Consider the following 25672-nt stretch of genomic DNA (forward strand, 5'->3'; position numbering starts at 1 on the left):
TCATAGTTTTATCCTGAGCTTCAGTAATACTTTCCTTTGTGTATGCTGGAGTTTCTTCTTGTGTTTCTTAAATGAAATGACCATGCAACATTTGAGGTTGTAAAATCACACTTAGAAACTGGAACAACTGAATAATCCTGAAACTTCTAATTTTTTATTTTAGATTTTTTTTAATCCTAGAAGGGGTATTTTCATAAAGCCCTCATTTGCTTGGGAACACATTGTATTCTGCTTAGAGCATAAAATACTTGCATGCATACAAACCTTAGATAATTCTTTATGAATGCTGTGGGAATTAGTTCTGGAAGTAATAAAACTGATAAAAGTGAATAAGACTGGTCAGGTGAGGATGTAGGTAACACATTAGCAGGGTAAACAACTCTTAATTTGTAAACTTCTTTGTTTTCATTTTCCAAATTGATTCCATTGGACAGGAAAATCTCTCCCTACTTTGTTATGCTGTGAGAGTCCTAAAGTAGATGCATAATTTCAAACTATGAATAGTTCTTAAATCTTTTTACCAGTAACTTGATGAAGGAAGTTATTTGAGACTGCTGTAAAGTTTCTGAACACAAAGTCGAGCACATGACTTGCAAGTTCATGTAGTAATGCCTTTTATAAAGATCATGTACTGCTAGGCAATGTAAATTGTGAAGACCTTTGTCAGACTCATTTCTTTGGTGAAGCTTAAAGCTAAATTTGTTGCAGTGTAACACTATCCAAAATATTCTGTTTTCATAAGGTTTTAGAACTTATTAGAGTGAGCTGCCCAGGCTTTTTTATCCTTTTAGCTGTATGACTTCAGACATCACAGTATAGTGTGTTAATTAAACAGCCAGAGACAGAATGAGAGTCAGTGAACATGAATGTAGTGGTTATAAGAATGAAGGAAAACCTGTTTGTTTTCTGGAGTAAACAGGGCTGTGTATGCTGCAGTCTAAATTAGCAGCAGTTTCTGTATTCACAACTGAAAGGATGAAAATGTAGCCACTCAGCTCTACTGGAGCCTGGCTAATGATGATGGCTGAGAATTTTGGAAGAAGAGGTGAAAACTATTCTCTTTCTCCTGTCAAGTGGGTTTACTATAATTGTTACTCCTAAGCAGTCAGAATTCTATATCCCCTCCACACCACATATTATCACATAATTAAAAAACCTACATAAAATGCCATGAATGCTGTGAGCCAAAGTTCCAAATCAGGAGGCTAATGCCTGATAAAAAAGATGTATAACAAAGTGAAGCTGAGCTTTTTGTTCATTCAGCTTATAAAAGAAATGGATAATTATGCACTTTCTGCAAATACTGTCACTGCTATTTCTTAAAGTAGGATGGAAAAAAATTCAAAAAGAGTCACAGAATTATGACTTCCCTGTTTCTTTGTAAAATTTAAAGCAGGGTTTTTGTAGCTGAAAGCATTCCTTAAGGGCTCTTAACCATACAGCTATTGAACGTGGATTTTTACTTCAGTTTTTAACATTACCCATTTGCAACATCTTGTCTATTTTCCCCCCTTTCCATTCCCCATGGTTTTGTTTGATAACTTGTGTTTTCCTGATCTTTCTTTTTATTATTGATTAGAAATCTGCAGTTTCTCAGGCGAGCCTTTTCTGAATTGTCTTGAATAAACTGTTCTTGACTTTAATGGTGCTGCTGATTAAAGGCTTTACCAACGGCCTAAATTACTCTTGCTCTAATATAACAAGTGTAATTTTGTGCTCCTGTTTTTTCTTTCAAAAAGGGTAAGCTAATTATTTTTCTCTCTCCTTCCCTCCCTGCCCCCTGCCCCTCCTTCCCCCTCACTTCTTTTGTTGGTAGCCAATACCTCTACTGAAACAGAAGATGAATCACTCCATCACCATGTCACAGGAACAGATCGCCAGCTTTCTGGCCAATGCTTTCTTCTGTACTTTTCCACGTCGCAATGCGAAGATGAAGTCTGAGTATTCTAGTTATCCAGACATTAACTTCAACAGGTATGGCACTCTGGAGTAAATGAAGCCGATAACCCTCCCAGGAAAATATTACTGGTGTCATTTGGGAGATACACTGGTTTGTTTCATGTTTCTGTCGCTGATTTCAGTAGTTTGCTGTATGGTTTTTTTTCTGTCCTCTAAGGGACAAGAAAACTGTGCAATGCTGCAATAAAGGATCCTGTGCACAGGAAGATATGATTAATATTCCCAATTTTTTTTTCCCCCCTGCGTGAACATACACAGACACACTCGTGCTCTGGCATTAATTAGATTGATAAAATTTCCTAACTCCTCATAAGCCAGTCATGTGCAAATGGTATATTTTAGTTGAGCTTGAAGTGTTCTATATATTTAAGTTAAAGATCAGTGTTTCCCCAGCCACATTTCTGTTGTCTCTGTGTCATCATCAGGGGTGATTGGCACATTAAGTCAGATCAATAGGACTTGGTTCTTCATCCATATAATCATTTTAAGGCAGTTGTAGAGCTGCATGTTAACCTGTCCTTTTTGCTGAAAGTTAACATAGAGAGATTTTAAGACCACAATAAGAATTTACCTAAAGATACTCTGATTTCTAAGCAAAGCTTTATTCTTTTTTCCTCAGTTCTAGCTTGCAAACAGATTTGATTAGAAATTTTTCTTCACATCTTTGTTATAATTTAAATATCCTTATACCACTTTTAAATGAGGGAAGAGGATGGAGACATTTTCTGCAGCAGAATATTATGGTTCACGTGGAATTGTAGATTAGAAATGAGGGTTTGTTTCTTGGCACTTCCATACAAGTCTGCATAGGTCCACCTTAAGGTTATTAGTCTGGAGCTTGGATAGATAATTGATCTAGAGCTTTTCTTATTCCTTACTGTTAACATATGTGGTGTATGTGCTCTGACAACTGAGATGAGATACAAAACCAGCGTTCCCTGTGATCCAGGACACTTGGGTGTGTGTATCATGAGAGCTGTATTGCACTAGAATTTCCTGTAATAACTTGTCAGGCATGCTGATGAACTAATAATGGCTTTGGTGCTTGCTGCCTTCAAGGGCTTTCACAGGTTTATGTAAATTGTGTATTTCAGAAGGGAGACCAGGGGCACTGTCTTGGTGTTTATTCCTAGAGTGCAATGGGTGTGGGTGGGCATTAATATGCCATTCAATTCAGCATATTTTTCTGCTAGTAGTTCACAAGAACAAGTAAATGAAAAATACCATTGATGCATTAAAAAATATTGATGTTCAGAGCAGTGAAAGAGGACAGAAAAGGTCTGGAAGGAGTTCTGTTCGACCACACGCTTCTAGCTGTATTTTGTGGTATTTTTAAAGGACTTTAAGCTACCATTTTTGTTGTAACTTAAACATTCTATAAACCAAGTGGTTGAATTTAAGTTGGATAATTTCTTACCAACTACAGAATAAAACACTGTTAAATAACTGGAGTAAATTCATATTCTCCTCTATGAACATTTCAGAGCAATGTAAAGTCACAGCAGTACAGTGAAATACTTGGGGTGTAGTGTCACAAGCTACTTTTAAATAAAAAAGCCTTGGCAAATTATTAGGTAAATAATTTCCTGCCACAGACTTAAAGAATGACCAGTATAAAGTATTAACCATTCAGAATTTTCTGCCCTATTCCAGTCAGTCCTCCATTGTTTTCTGACTCAGCTTCCTGATGCTCCCACTCACAGTAAGTTCCAGCAATGTTGTTCAGAAGGGGAATACAGCAGACAACCTTCAGGCTTTCCTCTTGCCTTATGGATGAAGTAATGCTCAGCTTCTAGTCACATGGGGTAGAAAGCCATTTTTATTTGTGCAAGAGCAAGAATATTATTGCCAAACTGGAGAAAAGAAGGGAAGCTGATGTCCTCTGGTTCTTGAGGATTAAAAGTGGCTCTTCCTCAGTGTTTGCCAATTTATGCATTTATTATATAAGTACAGTTTCCTTTTCCAGTCCTTTACTTTACTTAACCATTTGTTGCAGCAAATCCACACCCCTATACCCTCTGTACTTTGCATTCGATAATAAACAGATTAGTGAAGTAGAATAAAAGGTATGACAGGCAGTGGGTAAAATAAGAGGGAATGTGTTACTGAGAGGAGGACTGGCAGGATAAAAGCAAAAGAATATTGAAGAGTAGTGGAGAGACTACTACAAGACTGTATAGTTTTCTGTTACTGTATATAACCTGACTTAGTTAAAATCTAAAAGGAGGAGGGAGAAGTATCCAATTTCTTTTTTCCTCCTGCCAACCCTGTATTTTCTCACCCTTCAAAGTAAGTTCTTTAGTAGCAAGGACAGAGTAAAATATCACGTTTTCAACTGTTGTTTCAGGGTTACAGTGATGACAAGGTTTGGCTCACTGCATTGTGTATTTTCAGCTTTTAAAAAAAAGTCTTTTGTGAAGCTGGATATACTCTAAAGGCAATAGTCAGTGACTGAAATTAAAATGCTTGTGACTTCTTTTTTTCCTGTTTATAACAATGTTTTGATGTAAAGGCTTTGGAGGCTGCTGCTCTGCTCTCCGTGCTTAGCGATGGGCATAACAGATTGTTCACACAGCAACCTTTTGTCCCCATAGTATTATGGTCTGCAGCTTTTTCCAGACTTAGTTTTCCTCAGTCATCTGCTACATGACTGTGAATGAATGACTTTGTTCTTTGGGTACCAAAAAATATTCTGCCGTGGTTCCCTAACAAAGCAACATTACTGAGTGGATGCATTTGAGGGGTTTTTTTTCTTTAGCAAAGGTGGTGGTCCTTGATTCCACTCTCCATGTTCTGTCCACATTAATACAAAAGGCTTCCACCCCTCCCCTCTACTCCTTGAGACTGAAATACTGAAATTCTTGACTTTAAAGTTAGTAACACAACTGTGTAAGTTTTCTTGTTGTTTTTGGTTTTACACAGCAGTCTTTTTGCAGACTTCAACATTAGTGCCTTTTTATAAACTATGAAATAGTTATGGTTTTTGCATTTAAATGCCATTATGTTCCCTCTTTCCTCCTAGTCTTCTCCCTGCTCTAGGTTTTTATGTGGTATTAACTACCATAGTGTAAGTTCCACCCCTCCTCCCCTCAAGGTACGAATCTGTTTGACAAAACAGCAGACACTCAGTGCAAGATATTGAAAATTTACTCACAGAGACATAACTGCAGCTGTTTGGAAGGAGGGCTGTTCTGTGTGTTAGTATTAACATACATCATCTGTGCTTTACCTCTCCTCTCCTGCCTGTTAGCCTTGCCAAATGAGAGGAGGAAAAAAAGGTGGCCATTCCTCTTTTGCCAGTGAAGCACTCAGTTTAATAGTATGTTGTGACACTGTCTGTCTATTTTGATTATTCATCTTGCTAAAGACTGAAAGTCACCTGTGTATAATTAAATACTCAGTAATTTAATTGAATTCTTCCCTTTTGTACTTGGCAAGGTTGGGCCTATTATGATTCTTAAGCCATTAATAACATAATTCATTTGAAATATAGTTGATTAAAATGGAATTGGTAGTTTAAGAGCTTTAATATTTATGAATTCTAGTAGATAGAATGGCATCCATTCAGTGGCCAGACATTGGATCATACTAAGTAGCATAATGTACTGCCTCAAAATATCAAGCTAAACTTAGAGTGTTCTGTTCTTCTTTTTAAAAACACTACTTAATGTATTTGATGGCAAGAGATTGGGCAGCTTTATGTAAAAATAACCCATCACAAAAGAAAGAAATAATTGAATTTACAGTTTTATATATCTTATTAATGAATGTTTCATGGAAGTTGCATCCTAGTTGAATGTGGAGCCTGAATTGCATTGACTGTCTACATTTATGATGTTAGTTGCAGAGTTTAAAGTAGTTTCTTGTGATGATAGTTATAATTAACCTTCTTTGGTGAATAGTTTGTGGTTTAATTAGGACTTTCATGAAAAATATATTCCTCTTGAAATATACTGAGGTCAAACCATACTTTCTTGCATTTATTTTTTATAAGATGCTGACATGGATACCATCCACTGTTAGACAAGACTGCTCTTGGACATTTTTCTTTCCCACTGTTAACCAAGTTCTCAGACCTGTGTTCAGACACTATAGAATTTGGTAATTTAGGAAACTATTTGGTTTGGTTATACATGAAAGCAAAATACAAGGAAGAATGTCTGCAATCTTGGGTCAGTGTTCTGGAAAGGACATAGGTTTGTCAAGGACCTGCTTTGCTTCTGCTGGGTCTTTGACCTGCTACTGATCTGTTCTTAGCTGTTGTGTCAAGTTAGAATAACTCATCTGTTTTCCTTATTCAAAAAACTCCCATAGTTGAAGTGGAGATGTTATGTATCTATAGTAGCCCCCATTATAACTGAATGTAGTGTTTCTGATGACATAAGCCTGGTGGGTCTTTTGGCACACATATTAGTGGATGACCTGGCCTGAAACTACCAGTATTCCACTAGGACTGAATTTCTCCATGTTTATGAAACAAACCTTTAAAGTAACTTCAAGTGGTTGGAAATGACGGGAAAAACACACTAGTTAAGATATATATCTTTTATGGAATATATAATACATGAAAGGAAATGAGAAACTGTATAGTACATTTATGCAGGAGAATTGAAATCTAATTTACCAGTAATGCAATTGTCTCTCCATAAACAACATCAATTACACAACACTAATGAATATTCTCTGGGGAATAAATTATTTAGTGACTCTGAGAGATGACTGAGATGCATTGCTTCGCTTAAAGCTTCGCTGCATTGTTTCTAGATTTTCTGAGTTTACAGACACTGATCCTACAAAACTCATTCTGTTACGCCTGCCTTGGGTATATGTTCTCATTAGCCATGGATGGAATACTTTGAGTATAATTTTATGAAAAAAAATTAAATCAACATTTATGTTTGGTAAATGTGGAAATCCTCTTTAAATAGACGACTTCAAAAGGACACTGTTTATAACAAGTCTGGCATAATTACTTTGCTGTAGTGATTAAAACAGTACTTAATCTGAAGAGTTTTGTTAGCTTAGTAAATATAATAATTTAGTCCAGAACTTAGTTGTACCATGCTGTTGGACATCTCTGGTTTTAGATCCCCAGGGTAAAACAAAGTGAAACAAAGTGCTTTGATAAACTGTGCTTAGTACTGGAAATCAAAGCTTACAAAGTATTTCATGACAAGTATGATACTGGTTTTGAAAAAGAGGAAGTTCTATGTTTCTCTTCTATTCCTGGAACTCCACTTTTTTTTTAATTGTGCCAAGGGGTTGGGAATTGCAGGAGAAAGACAGAAGAGATGTGCTCCCTGGTGTAACTGATGCAATCCTAAATGATGTGCTTATTGGGCCATTCAGCACTATATTGGTTTTTCCTTCAGGGTGCTGTGTCTCAGTATGAAATTTCAGTGGTTCCCATTAAGGTTGCTGGCAATTGAGGATGCTCAGGCATTTAATCAAAATAGCCCTCAATCATATGGAGAGCAATACAAGTTGACAGTAACATACATAAACATACTATTTCCACTCCTACATGTATGTATATGTCAGATAACCATAGGCTTGAAATGCAGCAAGGTGGAAAAAGCAAAATACTTGGTTTATTCTCTTTTCCAAGTGTTTTATCATTCTATACTTTAGGCTAAAGCTCTGTTTAGTGATTAGCACTGTTGCTGAGGTCGAAGGAAATTGTTCAGTATTTTTGTTTCTGCCTTAACTTTCCATCCTTCCAACTGCTCGATCCCTTTACTGGGTGAAATTTGGCTATCCATAGTACTTCTTTTTAAGCCCTTCTTTCACTTTTATTGGTAGGAGAAAAATGATGTTTTAGTAAAATGTTTTATACTTGCTGGGATGTTATCTTTAGTGAGATCACACTAAAATATAAGAAACAACACAAGTGTATCTTCAACTATAGTAATAAAGAAAAAGGCACTTTTTAGTGCCTGTGGGGGAGTCAAGAAAAAAGCAGGTAGTTAATTGTAGGGATCACAACACAAAATTGTGTATCCACACTTCTGCAGACATCTCCTATGAAATGCCATGGATTTATGAATGGGAAGTATTCTTTAGATTATGATCCATACTGCTCTTACTGTTCTTAAATCACGTTCCTGTTGCGTCATTGGCAGTGCAGCCTTTGAAGTTCCTTGCAGATTTTCCACTTGCCTCATTGCTGGAAGGAGTTAAGAGCAGGTTCTTTAGAGCTTTTGGCTCCAGCTTTAGAAGGTGGAAATGCTGGTTGAAAATAGAATTGTGAGTTTGCAGTTTAGACTGCAAAAACCAAAATTATTGATTTTCAAATGCTTTTTTTTCCACTAATTTTTTTTTAGGAAAACACTAATGCAAAACAAATGCACATGTTTTTTGTAATAATTATTGAAATTACATAAACTATTGCCTTGTAACTTTACTGTAGGTTTGCTGACAGTTGTTTTAAATTTTCCCAATATCAGTTCTTAGTATTTTTAATATTTTATTTCTCATATATAGGATTTCTCTTCAGTACAATTAAGTCAGTTAAGTGTCTGAATATTTGCTAGGAAAGAGTTTTCATTTAGCCCCAGTGACTTTAACAATCTATTTTGTGTTTATGACATTGTTCACACATCTACTTATGTTTTAAAATATCTGACTTGATTGCTTGAATACTTAAGTGTATCTCTGTAGAGGTCTTCTGTGTGATTAACATTGCCACTACCGTGGCCTGGAAGCTGGAGAGCCAGAGATGAATTTACAGCTACGCTTGGTGGGCAGCCCTGGAAGCTTTCTTAGCTCCAGTACCTGCTAAATTTAAGTTTGCTGCATGGCAGTGGGAACATCCTGTACAAAGCAAAACAGCTTACGTATGCAATTGCCAGTAATATTTCAATTACTTCACCTGAAAGTGAGCTTGAAGTGCTTTGCATTTGATTTACAGTGCACTTCGTTTGGATGAGTTCTTTAATTGGAATTAATGGGTTTTGGCCCTGGGTGTTTCTGTCAGGAAATTATGTGGTTTGCACTTAGATTTTTGGCTGTTTTTTTAGTAGGATCTGTGCTGGAGGAAGAATTTTATTTAATATCTAGTGATGCCTTGATGTAGCTTTAGTCTTTAAAATATTTGCTTCAAAAATAAAATTTCCCATAATGTTGCCTAATTGATCATTTCAGAAATAAGGTTCAAGGTTAAAACATCCATAACTTTGTCATGTTATGTTCTGAGTTAAATTAATGGGGTAGGACTGGGCCATTTTCAAATCATGTAAAAATCACTTGCATTTGCTGTTGCATTCACAAATATGACTGGTTTTGGCTTGATCTGACTTATTTCAGGCATAGTTTTTCAAGTTCTGCACCACTTCTGCCCAATTTGCTTGTTATACAGAATCATCAATCACCTTTGTGACATGAAGTCTCCTGAGAGCTTACAACTTAAGCAAGATGTCAATTTGCTGTAAAGAGGCAAAAAAAAAAACTAGTAAAGGCATGATCAGGCTAATAAATAAATTAACCAGTTTAAAGGCTTCATAGCAAATAAGACTTGAAGATAAAAGGTCAGAATTAATTTTGGCATTTAGGTAAGACCTCCAGACATGCACACATTAGCTCCTTTTATGAACCCCTATTAGCTGTGCAGGCACAAACCCTTGATAGAACTTATAGATTGGCCCATTTTAGAATAGACTGTATAAGTCTGGAGTTTGCCTTCTTAAAGTCCTGATTCACTATTCAAAGAATAACAAGTTAATAAAATTAGCTTCTGTGACTTAATATAGGTTTTGGATGAAATCGATCTATTCAGCCTGTATACCTCGTAGGAATTTTCAAATACTGAAAAAATCTAGTTCACTTCACTGCTGAAAGCTGAATTCATCTGACAGAATTCTGGTTTTAAAGGCAGGTTGTCATTCCAGTACATGGAAACAAATGAATAATGTTGTGTCATTCCTTTACTTAAGACTGTTTATTGAGGGGGGAATCTTACATCCTCAGGGCTTTCAGTGGATCAGGCATCTTTTAGTGAACTTCCTATTCAAAGGGGATTATTTCTGCAGTCACTGCTATTCTCCCTTCCAGATAAATTCCATTATGTGTTGCCAATCACAATGCCTTGCCACTCTGTTGGAAATGAAATTAAGTAATGCGTTTTCAAGTTGCTGGAAGACAGATGATGCAGTAAAAGTATTTCAGCTAACCTTAAAAGCATACATTCACTTGGGGGCTAAAAATAGGATACTTCTTTTTAATGCTTGGGTTTTTTACAAATGAATGTTAGAATGCCATTAAAGCCCAGAGGATGGAGCCATTTCTTTTGGGGGAAGGTTCTTTCCTTTAGAAATGCTGCTGGTGCAGTGCAGCTCTTGAAAGCAACACGGTTGCATTAATTGTTCTGTGTAACTCACTGAGGTGAAAGAAGGGTAAGACATTTGGTTCTTGGAGTACTCAACAGACATGTTTTCACCCCTTGGTCACTTAATCCAAGCCTGTTAACCTTTGGATCTGTTGCAAATAAAACTGGTAGCTTTCCTGAATGTTGATATTGAAATGACATTTTTTTTTATATTCACTTGGCATCTTCATCAGAAACGTAGCAAGTCAACAAACTTGTTACTCCTAAAGGACTGTCTAGAGAGTTCTTTCTACAGTACAGTACTTAAATGCAAGACTAATGTAAAATGTGCATGATAGTTATAAAAAATCAAATTGCAGTTAGTAAGTAGCATTAATTACTATGCACTATATCCCTGAAATCTAGTTGATTCCTTTTATTTCTTGTTTTTCAGATTGTTTGAAGGAAGGTCACCAAGAAAGCCTGAGAAGCTTAAGACCCTTTTCTGCTATTTTAGAAGAGTCACAGAAAAAAGTATATCCTTTATTCTTTTTTTGAACTACAAAGCAGATGCATGTCAAATTTAATCTAAATTTAGAAATGGCTATGCAGCATTATGATGGAAGTGTCTAACAAAAGCCAGCTTGCAAAGTACAATGATATTCATATACATATGATTACCATGTACAGGATGCATGCAAGCAAATTCTTGCACAGGGCTTCTTCTGTTTTCTTTTTTCTGATAAATATATGTGTGTGTGTATATGGGGGGGGGGGTGTAAAATCCAGAGATATGTTTTCACCCCCTTGTAGATATATATATATAAAAGTGTGTGTGTATATCATTGTGTATATGTGTAGACATAAATATGTGTATAATGTTTGGAATATATGCACAGCATCACAATGAGAATGTAGGGGGAACTTGGCACCATATGCAGTCATTAAAATCACAGACTTAAAGATTTGGAGTCAGGTTTCAAGTTTCCTGCAGTACTCAATTCTTTGACTGGAATGTTTGTAGTTTGAGGGATTTTCCCCTACTTGTGTTGATATTTCAGGTATTTCCCTTCTATTGTCCCAAAGCAAAGCTGTTGTGAAGTTTGCCCAGTTCAAATAAAAAAGTGATAGCAAGACATGAGATATCTCCAACTCTTTGAGAAATTAGTGCATAGTCAGATCTGCTGTTATTACCATGAATTGAATATCTGCTCAAGCTTTCACAAATAGATTTATTTTTGTGATAACTGTATCATACCTTATATATTGCATTTTTGGGGAGAAGGAGATTTTACTGCAGTAGCATACATCACATCTGCAGCAATATCCTTACTATAGTCTTTTTTAAAGAACCATTTTTTTACATTTTTTTACATGCCAGCATTTCCCTATTAGGTTCATATTTTCTCAGAATGTTTTAAAAGAAAGACAGCTTTAAACTATTAAATATAAGAAGCCCTTGGTTCAGTCCATCTTCAGTTCATCATTTTAATTCACCACAAACTAAATGCAGCTATAGCCTGTTTCAGCTGTCAGACTTTCAACACTGTCAAGAGAACTAAATTTCTGAGGTAAAAAGTAAATTATGATTTATGTGTGGGACTGAGAAGAGATACAGTGTACTAGCTTTTTTTAATACTTGAGTTATAAAGTTTTCATGCAAACCAAATCCTAAATTTAGGCAGCTGTCCCTGACCCACTGTGGATATGAAATTTGTTGGGAACATGCTTTATGAACCTACCATATTAGATTCCCTAAGATTATAACTTTAAATAATATTTAATGAGACTCTTGAATGTTCTTTTCTTGAATTAAAAATTTTTTACTCTTTTTTTTTTTGTCTCAGGAATTCCTAAGACTGAATAACTCAGGAATTCCTAAGACTGAATAACTCTCTAAATTACTGTAATAACTTTGCAACTCCTTTTACTGTAAATAGTAATTGAATTCTGTGTAAAAGAACACAATGGAGACTGAAGAACTTTGCACTTAAAAGTTGAATGCTTAGTTTGTAAAATACTGCAACTGATACCAAGAGTTCCCATCTGGAAAAGCACTTGATTACTGAATGCTGTGCACTTTTCTTAAGAGCAAGTAACCCTTTTTTTCCCCTAAACCCCTATAAATTGTGAAGAAAAGCATAGGACAGTTTAAGGCTTTTAGAAGGATGAGTTTGTGCTTTACAGTAGACTTACTGCAGCAAAGAAATTACTCTCAAATGAAGTTTCTTTTAGGATGGCATCACCTAATAAAAGGCTGATATTTCCTTTCTGTTGCAAAACTGAACTTTTTTGAGTAACATAAGGAAAAAAGATGATCCTGCATCCTTCCTGCAGAGAGCAACACCTCTTTTTCTCTCGAGGGCAGGAGTCTTTTCTCAGTTGGAATACAGTGAATTTCACTAGCAGCTTGGCAGGGCTGAAAACTGCTTGGTTTGGAATCCACTAACACTGCATCTTTATTGACATAGTAGGACTTTCTTGGAAATATGAGCTGCTACTTCAGCCATCCATAGTACTCACTCTGTGGTTTGCCTGTTGGTACTGAACAGTAGCTGCTTTCAAACGTGTGCAGTTTCCTTTTTTCTAAGAGGCAGCACATTTTACTTCAATTACTGAGTCTTTATAGTAGTGTTTACTGTTAAAGGGAAAATCACTTAAGAAAAAGAACAATACTCAAACTACAAAGCTGTAAGAGAAGTAAATACTTTGATCTTCATGTTATTTGTCTTTAATTTGAGCGTAGGCTGTCAGGGAAAGGTTCAAAGCAGCTCTTGGGGAAAGTTAAGCTCTTGGTTTCTGCTAAGAATGACGATTGTAATTTTAAAAGCTTACCAGTTAAAATAATCTAAGGACTAAAGCTCCCCTACTTAATGCATTTTCCTTTGGGGTTGGTTTGCCTGTAGAACCTACGGGATTGGTGACGTTTACAAGGCAGTGTCTCCAGGAATTTCCAGACTGGGAGAGGTAAGTGAAACATCCTGTTAATGCAAGAAATGTCTTAAATCCATGATAACTGAATCTCATTCATTTGCAATTGATTCAGGCCTGGAAGAACTGCAGAAAACAATATTTGCTATGGATTGTTGCAGAAAGGAGCACAGGGGGAAGTGGGTGAACTGCCACAAATAGTTTGTGTCCTGATTTGTCCATAAAGCCAACAAGTCTTAAGTCAAGTTTTAAAACATAGCATGTCTTTGGTGCTGTTGCTTGAGTGGGGAAAAAAGAGAGAGATTACTTGGTTTAAGAAATGACAGGAAATATAACAAAATATGGGTGATAACCAGCATGAACACAAGTGTAGCAGTTTTCTTGCTGCTTAGCAAGTTAATGTGGGACAAGAAAAACACAGAACTCCAATTTCAAATTTGGGGCTTTATGGTGAAAGAGGTGAAGAAACTGAACAATTTACTATGTTAAACCTTTAGAAATTGTTTCTGAATGGCAAACGTATTTTCTTTAATCCTTCAGGGTTTGTGGTTTTTTTAAACCACCTTATGTTTAAGGTGTGTAAGAAGTTTGGGTTTGGCTGAGTTTTGTTTTAAAATGGATGCTTTTGTGTGGAGGTTCTGTAATTGTCCTTTCTGTACAATATTTTTCCTCAATGATAGATCTCAGAAAAAACTCTCTAGACTGCATGTCACCTATGAAGGCACCATCGAAAGCAATGGACAAGGTATGCTACAGGTAAGTTCATGCAACAGTTAATGTGGCTTTATGTCATGTTTTTGTTGTACTTTTATGGTCTGCCAGCTTAACGAAGTTATTTGTTTGCCCTCAATTGACTTAAATGACAAGATGTTATGCAGTGTAAAAGAAACATCAAAATTAATTCCATGGGCAGTCTTACACTGTCAGTGTTCCCCGGCTCTAGGTAGCACATGTACCTGCTACAGAAATGGCTGACAGAAAATCACAAGCCCTGGACAGCTTCAGGTCTTCTGGTTCAAGCCAGGATTGAAGATTGACAGGATAAAAGATTCAGGCTGTGATCTTGATGACTTGTCAACGGTTTCAGTTTATTTTTAAAAAATTATTCTTGTGCCCCAGACAGTGACCAGGTCAGTGGTTCAGGAGACTTTCTTGCTGCTGCCAGCACCACTGTTTCAGTCTGGGAGGCAGTCAGCAAAAGAAATTCATAAGGAGCATGTCCTGTCCATATCTATAGGAAGGAACACATTTGAGTTTTCAATATTTTTGTTTGCTTTCTGCCTTTCTTTTTAAAAAAATAGACCGCCTTTTAGAGTTCTTTTACCAAAAAAAAAACCAAAGCAACAAAAAACCAAACCAAACAAAAAAAAACCAAACAAAAAAAAAATCACGCAAAAAACCCCCAAACTACAAACAAACAAAACCCCCAAAACAAACAAACAAAAACAAAATTGGAACTTTCTTAGCAGGAACAAGTACTGCATAGGAAGAGGAGTAGAAAGAATAGGAGGACTTTTTTTTTTCTCCAATGCTTTTTGCTCAGACTTTAAAATGTCTCATGACTTTATGAAACATGAGCATTCAAATGAGTGTTGAAATTATTAAGAACTCAGCAACTGCTCAATAATAACCATTTTTATAGTGTTGCACTCTGTAGAAGTAAGTATTGCCTAGGATGTGATCTTCTTCCTCCTGGCTATTTCAAGCCAAATATTTCAGCTCAGATGAAGAGCAGTCACTCCAGGAGGGAGCAGGATGACCCAGGCAGGACAATGCAGGAGTCCCCAGTAACCCCAGCCTTGGCTGACTGGCACGAGCAGGGCAGGGACAGTGACAAGAACAGTTCCTGCTGACTTGCTGGTGGCCATCAGCCAAAGGTGATGAGTCAGGGCACCAAGGACAATCCGAGACATCCAAGAAGGGACATCCAAGCACCAGCAGGGACAGGGCTGGGCTGGGCCCACCCGTGATGTGTCTCAGGCGAGCTCCAGGACAAGGGGGTGTGTTTGTAACACAGGCCCGAAGGGTTACTCAGCACAGTTAAAGTGCTTTTGGGGCCTTGGCACACTGAACATTTGTGTAGCTTACATGTAACTTTTTTTATTGTAGTCAAGTTCAGTAAATCTCAAACAACTGGAAATGTGTTGGTATTTCCAGGATAGACTAAAGGAGCACCTGCTGCTGTAGTGTCTGGCTCTTGGTGTGCTTTAGGCTTGCCTCTGACTCCTGATCAGTTTGTAATCTACACAGGTGTTCATGTCACTCCAGCAAGTTCTGTTCTCCTCCTTATGTGCTCTTATCAGCTATCTAAATAAAAACCAGTAAGAAACTAATAGCATTTGGAAGATGAAGTGACTTTTTAAAATAATAAATTTCTATGGGCAGTTAATTTGCATAAATAGTAATTACTTTATTGAATAAACAAAATCCTTGTAAAACTGTTGTTTATATGAAACTGTAATTTGCAAAAATGTGTACTATTGCAGCAAAAAATAGTCCAGAGCTTCTCTGTTTCAAGCAGAAACTTTAATAGTCAAAATTACTTGCCTTGTTCAAGTGCATTTCAAGGAGAATTTGTAAGGGATTCTGTTTGTGCATTTCAAGGAGAATTCATAAGGGGTTTATGGGTATAGAACTCTTACAGGGACACTGCTAATCTAAAAATTCTTCAGTATGGACAGCTGGGGCATAATGCTTATTAAAGGACAACTTAATGATTTTTCAATATCCCTAAAAAGCAAAAAGACTGCTCTAATTTGCTGTTTTCCTCTTTCACATTTACTGAAATGTGTTTTATTCTTAAATATGTGCTCTTCAAGGAAAACCCACAAAACCGGGATTCAGAGTATTTGAGATGCCAAAGTTGTTTTGCTGTGTAATGTCTCACTTGTCTTAAGTTTTCTGAGAAGTGGAATGGAAAAAAAGAGAAAGGCATGATCATGTTAATCAGTCCCTCTGCTTGTATTTTTAAGTGATAGCAGCAGATTTCAACAGAATTATTGAGTTTGTACAGGACTTTATTTACCTTGGTAAATGAAAGGATTTTACTCTATTTGCTTATCTCATAATCCCCCTGAATGTATTTTTGTTAGGTTGATTTTGCAAACCGTTTTGTTGGAGGTGGTGTGACTGGGGCAGGACTAGTACAAGAAGAAATTCGGTTTTTAATCAATCCAGAACTGATTGTATCAAGACTCATCACCGAAGTCTTGGATCACAATGAATGTCTTATCATCACAGGTTAGTCTTTGCAGAAAATGTTTCACATCTAATTCTGATTTTGTATATAGAAAATATATTTCAGGTTGAAGTTCAGTATGTTTAAATGCTTTAGGGATAAAAAAAAAAGGAAAAAATAGTCAATACTCATTTGACAAAGAGCTTCCTACTTTATCCTACCCCTTAAGACCATGTTCCAATAGATGCTTTGTGAAACAGGCAAAAAGAATAAAAAGTGAGAGCAAGCAGACAGAACTTTTTTGTCCTGAGTGTCTCTAGCTAAAGAATGCTGTTGGACAATATAGGTGACAGCCACAATTACCAGCTATTAGCTGGTCCCAACTATCAGTGGGTAATGCTTCTGTTAAAGGATGGGCAATTTTTGTTCCTGTCTGGAATTTGTAACATTTGGTGTGATCAGTGGGATTGAAAACTGAGAAGAGGAACTACCTTCTGGTTACCTAAAAGGGGAGGAAGCGGAAGAGGAAAAAATCAGCATCCATTGAAAAAGGGTAGAAAGTCAGGAAGTGTCTCTTAAGGATTTTGATCCTGTAAGTTACACACATGTATTTGTGTTGCTTGTGAGTTTGCAATTACAACATCAAAAACTTAACTGCTTCTCCAGTATGTTGTTGAGGGGCTGTGCATGTCCAGTGCTTTGCTGAAAGAGATTTCCTTTTTCTGTCCACCTCTGTCATAGAACTTGGAATGTTTTATTATTTACTGGATCAAAATAGTTTGCATCAAAAGACCAAATGTCACTGTTAAAAACAGGAGCGGCCCAGGTCACGCCGTGTGTGTCTGGGTTCTATACATGAGAACAGTGAGCATTTCTCATGACTGAAAAATAAAATGATGCTACAATACTTTATTTACTCTAAAGAATAGCTGTACAGAAAAAATATATGATCAGAGAGATCCCGTGGGTAAATATTGTAATAGATTATGTTTATATTTTTCAGTCTGCTGAAGTAAAAATATCGTGTTTAGGTACCTGAGCTGTCTCAAAAATCAAGAATTTGTATAGGTTTTAGAATACAGTTCTTGGAAAAGTCCATCTATAGCACTTCTTTCTCTCATAGGCATACACAGTAGAAAATTGAACTTAAATCTTGCAAGGCTTACTCTCTCCTGAGTTATTGATTGTACTGGGCAGAACATCTTTTGTTTTCAATGTTATACTTGGTAATCTTCTTAAGACAGTGTTTTATTTTGTTTTTCCACCCTGCCAGAATTAATGCCTTTTCTGTGAAAACTTTTTGATAAATTGGCTTTTGTGATTACCTTTTAAAAAAATGAGTCAGAAAAAAAATTCCTGGCTATCACAAACTTCTTTTGTATATTTTGGATATGATACTGTATAAACATATTGAAGCACTGTTCTCTGGATGAGGGGGGTAAAAATAGAGCACAGCTATCAATCTGAGTAATAACTGATGGGGGAAAACTCTAAATGAATGTTTTGAAAGACCTTCTTCCATTCCCCTGCAAAAAAAAATGGACAAATAAAGGTGAGGTCGTTTTTTCACCGCAGAAACATTTGGTTTTCTTGAGTAGTTTACAGTGTTTTGCGATTAGTATTTGTGATATGGTGTTCTTCACTAATGGAAATATCCATTCCATCATTTTTATTTAATCCCTGGAGCTCTTCCACCTTGGTGCTTAGCCAAGTCTCCCCTGTGTCACAATCCTCTTGATAAATTACGTTCTTTGTGATGCATCTTGACTCAGTGGCCTAATGGGTATAACTGTGCAGCTTAAATTTGCAGAGGAGTCCAAGAAATTGGGAGATAAATTAAATTTGTTGTGATTGCACAGTATCTGGTTAATATCACTGCTGTAATGAATATGGAACTGGTCAAGCAAACAGTCAAGTTCTTCAGCACGGACATCTACCTACAGAAATGTCAACAGCAATGCCAGAGGTTCCCACAGCTGCATTTCTGGCAGAGCTGTGAATGAATGTGAGTGGTTTTCATTCAGATTTTTTTTTCATTCTGTTTTTCCCCTGTTTGAGCTCACATGTACTCAGGCAGCATTAAGAGCAATGAAGCTGTGTTCCATGTTTGCTTTGAATCTGCAGATGGCCAGTCTGGACCACATCTTAGCAATGCATTTTTAGAGGCTTCTGACCACATTACCCAGGCAGCAAATGAGATCAGATAATTGGTTCAGCTGAAAGTTTACTCAGGGGAAAATTGTTTTTCAGCTGGATTTAGCAGGCTGATCATGCCAGTGTCAGGAGAGCCAGAAGACTTAAGGTGGTGCAAGATAAGGATTGGAAGAACTGACTGAAAGGGAGAGAAGGACCTTCCCCTCACTTTTGACATTAATGTGCCTTTATGTTGGTGACTACAAAACTATACTCTTGCAATTTTCACATCTACTTTTTATTCCGTGCTAGTGGAACTGCCTCTCCAGAGGTAAAATCTCTAGCTCATAAGAAATACTAGAGGAACACTATAGCGGAGTTTTTCCCAATCCCTGGGAACACTATAATACTATACAAGTCATATGCAAATATAAAGCTGGACTGTGGAGTCTGAGAAAGGTCTATTTATTGTTAGTAGTAGTTGCAAATCTTTCTAGGTTGATAAGATCCCATCCCAAACACCAACACTTGGCAGTTTCACTTTCTGTCTAATGCTGTAACTTTTACCAGTTTCACAAAGTATAGGTTTTTGAATGGTACTTGTATAGATTCTTTTGACTTTAGGTAGGCTTTTTTAGGTTTTGTAGCTTTTTTTTTAAAGTTCTGATGGAACTCTGCTATTATGCATTATTTGTGGTTTGCCTTTTTTTAACCCTTTATTTTTTTAATAGGAAGAAAAAAGATTCAACAGAAACATTAGCTTATCCAGCTTATCCCGTACTGCTTCTGTTCTCCCAGAAACAAAAGTTTGTATCCCAGTAGTTCAGAGGCAAAAGTGCTGCCAGTTGAATAATCATTTTTGTTTTACAAATTTCCAGAGCTTCACTTATGAAAAGTCATTGATTTTCATTAACTTTGGGTTTCTGGAACATGACTTTAGAGTTTGTGTGATTTCTTTGAGTTTCTCTGCTATTGATTTTTTTATAAATGTGTGTGTGTTTGCTTGTTTGTTTGTTTCCTGGTGCTTTTGTCATCAGACACTGCAATTCCATAAAAATTAATGAAAACAATGAACATTGAAAAAGCCAGCTTAATACTTTAACTATCATTTAATCTATCCTGGTACAATATCTTGATAACCTAGTGTTTTCTTTCCACATGTTGGACACCAAAAGAAATGCTTCCTTCTTGAAGCTGGAAGTTTTGTTAGATTGTCCTCTAAAGAGAGCTCTCAGAAAAGTCACGTACTTCCCTTGTCTGTCTTTTCTTGCTGTACGCTCGGACACTTTTTCCAAGCATATCAGTAAAACTGAATTTTATGTATGTCAGGAAGAGTCTTGCTGAAGGTTGATAGCCTGCAATTCAATTAGAAAGCTGATTTCTGAATATTGAAGCTACTTGTGGTTGTCCTTTGTATGAGGGCACGGATGTGTGTGAATATATGGGCATACTCTGTCATCCACAGTTTTGAGATGGTTTGGTATCAGGAAGTGAACTCTTGGTGAGGAATCTTTTACCATCCCACTCATTTTGCATAGCAACTTCATAAAATAGCCTTGAGTGGGGTTTGTGTGCCCTCAGTGTGATTAATAATCTAGACAAATCTAAATAAATAATGAGTGGATAATAGGGCAGATGAGTTAAAGAAGCGCTGATAAGCCTTGGCAGTTAAAATTAATAAGGATAAATGGGGAAAGTGTCTTGAAGGATATGCATAATTTTAAACAGTTTTTAAGAGCTTGTTTCCTGCGCTTGAGACTACTGAAGGCCAACATTCAAATTCCCTTGTCAGTGAGGTTTAAAGTTAATAGTTTTATGGTTTTGATTGTTCAACTTTAATTGTATTTTTATTTTAGAGATTGGAAAACTAGATTAAATTTAAACATTTGTATTCTCAGGGTATTGCTGATCTACACAATAGTTAGGCACTACTCTTGTCTTAATAGTCAGATGTTTTTGCTGTCAGCTTGCACTTCTTTCTAAAATCTATTTTTTTCCTATTCTATTTATAGGCATAGCTGGTGTCATTAATTAAGGGGTTGCTCAACAGTTCTGTTCTTACTGTTTATAACTTGTGCCAAATCATACCTATTAAACTGAAATTCTCCAAACAAGTTATCTTTTTCAGTCCCTACTTCCAAATTTAGCTGGTGTGAGCTCAGAACTGGGGGAAAAGTTGTGATTTTTCTGTGGCATTACTTCAGGAGTATTTCTTTTAGGTGTTTGTGCAATCCCCAAGTTTTGAAGCAAGGTCCTGAAGCTCTACAAAATGAGGTGAAAGGCAGCCTTTTAGAAAGGTTATGATCCTTGTTCTCAGTTAAGATGTGCTCCTTCTTGGTCTTGGGATAAACCATTCAAAAGGAGTTGGTATAGCAGAGCACAGTAGCTGAAATTACTGGTGGCCTTAATAAGCTGCTTTCTTACAGCCCTTCATGCTTGACAAGATACGCTGTTGGACCTTTTCAAGAGCAGCCAAGTGTGTTCCAGACTGTGTTTTCTTGGGTCCTTGTGGTTCTACAGAAGTGGCTTGTGGTGCTGACCACTGCAGCTGAGAGCAGTGGCCTTTAGTCCATTCAGTGCCATTAATTGCTGTGAAATCTGACAGTTCCTGCCAGGAACCATAGTGCAGAAATGATGCTGAACCAATGTAAAACAAAACAAAAGGGAAGAGATGTATTGGGCAATGAGACAAAGTTTTAACAGCCCCACTTATGGTTGTGTAAGGTTGCCCTCAAGAGCCTGTAGGGCAACAACTTGGGTAACACTGGCATGTTGGAATCTGTTTGGTTTCTGACCATCAGGGTTTTCTTCAGCTGTATGGATTTCATTTAGTTAGGGAAATAAAACTCGTTAGAATAATAAAATGCGTAAACATATAGCTCACCAAATACATTTGAATTTCTTTATATTTTTCTTCTCATGTTTCCTAAACTGTCAGCCCAGATGTTTGCTAAACTGTGTTGAAGTGGCGCTGCCACATTTTTAATGGCAGAGTGACTGTTACCATTGTGTTTACAGGTAGTAAGTAACCTCAAAAACAAAAAAAGAAAGGCAAGATGCCATCGCAGTTCTTGTTAACCAGATATTAGCTGGTAAAACTTTAAAGATGACAGGCAGTGTATTGGGAAGCTATTGAACTAGGGAGTGGTGAAGTTGAAAACTGTCTTGTTGCTGTATGCTGGACAGCAGACGTAGATCTGCACTTGTCGTGTTCTGTGGTGGATGCTACTCCTCACCTGTGGAAAAGGAGCTTCACAAGAAGATCTTATTCTCTGTTTTCCATTGCTTCTGGAAGCTGCATGTTCATTGGGAGAAGCAGTGATTCCTATCAGAGTTTCGCCAAGTGAGAAAAATATGTACATATTTTATAAGTAATATGGAAAATCATTTGTTTCAGGTACTGAGCAGTACAGTGAGTATACAGGCTATGCAGAAACTTATCGGTGGGCAAGAAGCCATGAAGATAAGACCCCAAGGTAAAGTTTAAGTGAAGGAACAAATAAATGTTACAAATTTAATACCTTGGTGCTCTTAAGTATTTCCTAGCATTTGCCTTGATAGAGTATTTGACTGCTTGATGCTACTCTCTTCAGTAGAGCAAACAAGTTAAGAAAGTTATATTAATAATAAGATGTTAATGCTAACAAGTGGTACCTGACCATATGTTGGTTCTTAGACCAACATCTTTTATAGTTGTATGTATTTAATCCACATTTTTGTTAAGATACTGTGGATTGTAATGTCACAAGAAGTTTGACAATAATACCTCAGGTGCAGCAGTGCAGTTCATGTGTGGCAAAATAAGATTTAATATCATGAATCTGAGTAGAAAGCTCTGAGCTCTTGAATTTATTTATCCGACAATGTTGTTCTAGTGTATACAAAATATTATTCATTTGGTAGAGAAACATAAACAATATATTCATTTTTAAATGTAGGAGGAGGACAGACAGACACTGACCTTGCAGTGTTCTGATGTACTTAATAAATAGTGCTGTGTAATTGGATTTGTTTCACGTTTATGCCCAAATTTATGGTGTGACCTGTCTCACTTCTGATGCTGCTTTCCTTCCCAACCCACAGAGAGAGAGCACTCCATTGCCTGTTACGAGTTCACCTTTTTGACTGCTTGTAACAGAGAAGCTTTGCAGAGAACTACTCATTTTGAGTTCTGGTTATGTGGCCAATATTAAACAACTAATGCCATCTACTTTTCTTCCCCCTCCAATTTTAGGGATGAATGGCAACGCCGCCACACTGAAATTGTTGCTATAGATGCATTTCACTTCAGACGTTTCCTTGATCAGTTTGGTCCGGAGAAAATTAGAAGAGAGCTCAACAAGGCCAGTAACTTCTTAAATCAGCCTGCAGTCTAATGTTTACAGTACCTTTTCAAATATTTTTGTATTATTGTCTTCAGCTAAGGAAGTTCTTGCTTATTTGTGTCTCATATAAAAAAGGGTGAACTTCAGGGTTTTTCTATCCAATGTTAAACACAAGATGGTCAAAAATAACTCTTGTCCTTTGATACACCATTCAAAGGTATAAAATACTTTCAAAAATATAAATGAAACTTGCATATATGTTTTGTTGACTCTTCCCTGTCTTGCTTCTAAATGACAGGCTGAGAGTTGGGGTTCTTCAGCATGGAGAAGAGAAGGCTTCAGAGAGAGGCTTATTTCATCCTTCCAGTACCTAAAGGGGGCTTAAAAAAGGAGAGAGAGGGACCTTTTATACAGAACAAGGTTTTAAACTGAAAGAGGGCAGGTTTAGATTAGATATTAGGAAGAAATTCTTTATTGTGAGAGTGATGAAGCACTAGAACAGGTTGGAAGCTGTGGATGCCCCATCCCTGAGAGTGTTCAAGGCCAGCTAGGATGGGGCCCTGAACAACCTGATGTAGTGAATGTCATCCCTTCCCATGGCTTGGGGGTTAGAACTAGATGATCTTCAAGGTTCCTTCCAACTCAAATCACTCTATGATTCAAAATTATGGTATTAAGTTCTTTTCCTGTGCTTTGCTCTGTTGCATCCTACTCAGCCGTGCAGTCAAGGTGGAGAAGGAGGTGTTTTAACATGGTGACAGTTCATAGATGTGCCACTTCCTTTTCTTGCACCTTTCTTCTCTGCTCTTGGGGTATCGACATATTACCTGAGAGTTTATCTTTTCATATGTTGATGACTTCTTGAGTTCAGATCCAGCTGCTCATAAATCCCCATTCTTTATTTTCACAATAGCTGTAAGGGTGGTTGCAGCTGGATATGTGTATATACATGCCAGTTAGAGCACATAGTGTTCAGAAGACTGACAAATCAGGCCAGTTTTAATCCTTTAAACGAAACTTCTAGACTTACATTCGAAACCAGCACACTTCCTACTAATAATTATTAATCATTATCAGTGTGTATTCAAAGTTGTCAGTCCTTGACCTTTCCCTGAGTTATCTGTGTGTATACAGAACTGCACTTTGCAGTGTCTGTGGTTCTTGATAGTCTCAGACACCAAAGTTGCCAGGCTGAAGAGCTCTTTGACAAGGGAAGCTGTAACTGTGGTGGGCATGTTTTTTCCTGTCCTCTGCCTATTTTGGGATTTTGTCCTTAAAGAAGATATTTGAGATGGTTCCCAGCCCTTGGTCTCTGCCCTGGACTATGTGCTGCATAATGTTTGGGAACATTGGGTTACTTTCCCTAGCCGTTGCAGGTGCTTTAACATTTGCATGGCTGAGATTTTCCTGTTATTTGGTTTTCTTGTTTCACTGCTGCTCTTTAATTGAAGTTAAAGCAGTCTTTTCTCAGTTTTTGGGGTTGTACTTTTTCAGTGACTAGTAATTGCTATCAGCGAGCTGTTTATAGTTAAGAGATATTAGCTTTCAACCTGTGCCCATGTTTTCCAGACCTCTGCTGTTATCCCACACACAGATTTTTATCTCCTAACATGCTGTATCTGGAATCAGTCTCCAGTTCACATAGCAAATTTTTCTAAGCTGGTACTAATGCTACTGGGCTGGAAGAGGGCCTTGCATGGCTGGTGTGAGGCACAGGTGGTGAAAGGCCTGTTGCAGCAATGGCAGTGCTGTTTTTACTGAGCAGCTGAGTACAAGAATGGTAATTCAGTTATGCTGTATTAGTGTGCTTATGTTTGGGTTCAGAATGTGCTAATGATGAAGACTCCTTAGTGTCCTTCTACATTTAGAGATGCAGCATCTGCTTTAGCTTGGGTGCTGAATATAAGGGCTCTGTGCTGCAGGTGTTAAAGCCTCCTGCTTCCTGTAGTATAGCAGAGTGTAGAATAACATAGGATGTATTTTAAACAAATTCAAACAGAGGAGTAGGCTGCCCAGATTCTCAGCCAGAAGAGGAATACACCCCTTCAAGATGATGTACAGTGCTGAAGGACTAATTTAATTTAGTTGTAAAACCTTAGCATCTTGACTAAAGTAACATTTATCAGCTTGTTTCTTCATGGTTGATAATGAAATTAGCCCTGAAAAAGACAGTTAAGTACATTTTGTAAATTTCAGTGATATCTTAGAACAAAATTCAAATTACCTACACCAGCGAATTTATGATCTGCCCACAATTTTTAGTTTTATTGAGTGAGTTTGGATTTTTAAAATAAATTATGGTAGATCACTGCAACTTTTATAAAGTGTATTGGTTTGGCTGATGTTGTTTTATGAGGACTAATTGGTATTTAAAGAAAATTTTAAGCCTGAGTTAATTCTCTGCTTATTACAGTAAAAATTTCATCAAGCTTATTGGAGTTTCTTCAGTATTTTAATTATTCAAATATTTTTTCATGTACTGTGGTGGAGTTTTCCATTTCATTTAATATTAACCTTAAGAGTTTTCTGTGGGTAAAAGCAAGTTGATGGAATAAGCTGCAACTGCATTTCTGTAATAAATCAGGACCCATATACCCCAGTATATGCAAACAGGCTTTGAAATACAAGTGTTAGTAAACAGAGCTCAGGATCCAGAAGTTCTTTTGTTTGTCTGTTATTTTGTTGGACAGTATGAAATTATTGAGAACAACCTCAAGTGATTCTTCTTAAAACATGTATCTTCTTATAACCGTGTATGATTTCTCTAAGATCGTTTGTCTTAAAGAACCAGATGTTCATTCCCAGTTAGTTTTCTCAAAAGTTAGATGTCTGAGGCTGACCCTT

The 25672-nt window shown here is 36.9% G+C and overlaps 1 protein-coding gene across 4 annotated transcripts in view; it reads left to right on the forward strand.

Annotated features, from left to right (window-relative positions):
- Positions 1–25672, forward strand: part of PARG (poly(ADP-ribose) glycohydrolase) — a 64106-nt gene that overhangs the window by 28310 nt on the left and 10124 nt on the right. For all 4 annotated transcript variants that reach the window (XM_017807128.1, XM_017807132.1, XM_017807129.1 and 1 more), the window contains exons 9-15: positions 1817–1974; positions 10716–10795; positions 13168–13228; positions 13873–13948; positions 16285–16432; positions 21901–21979; positions 22738–22846. In XM_017807128.1, the coding sequence (XP_017662617.1) occupies positions 1817–1974; positions 10716–10795; positions 13168–13228; positions 13873–13948; positions 16285–16432; positions 21901–21979; positions 22738–22846 (711 nt within the window). The remainder of the gene's footprint in view (positions 1–1816; positions 1975–10715; positions 10796–13167; positions 13229–13872; positions 13949–16284; positions 16433–21900; positions 21980–22737; positions 22847–25672) is intronic.

This window comes from Lepidothrix coronata, unplaced genomic scaffold (genome assembly GCF_001604755.1).
Source record: "Lepidothrix coronata isolate B3197 unplaced genomic scaffold, Lepidothrix_coronata-1.0 Scaffold17, whole genome shotgun sequence".
Lineage (NCBI taxonomy): Eukaryota > Metazoa > Chordata > Aves > Passeriformes > Pipridae > Lepidothrix > Lepidothrix coronata.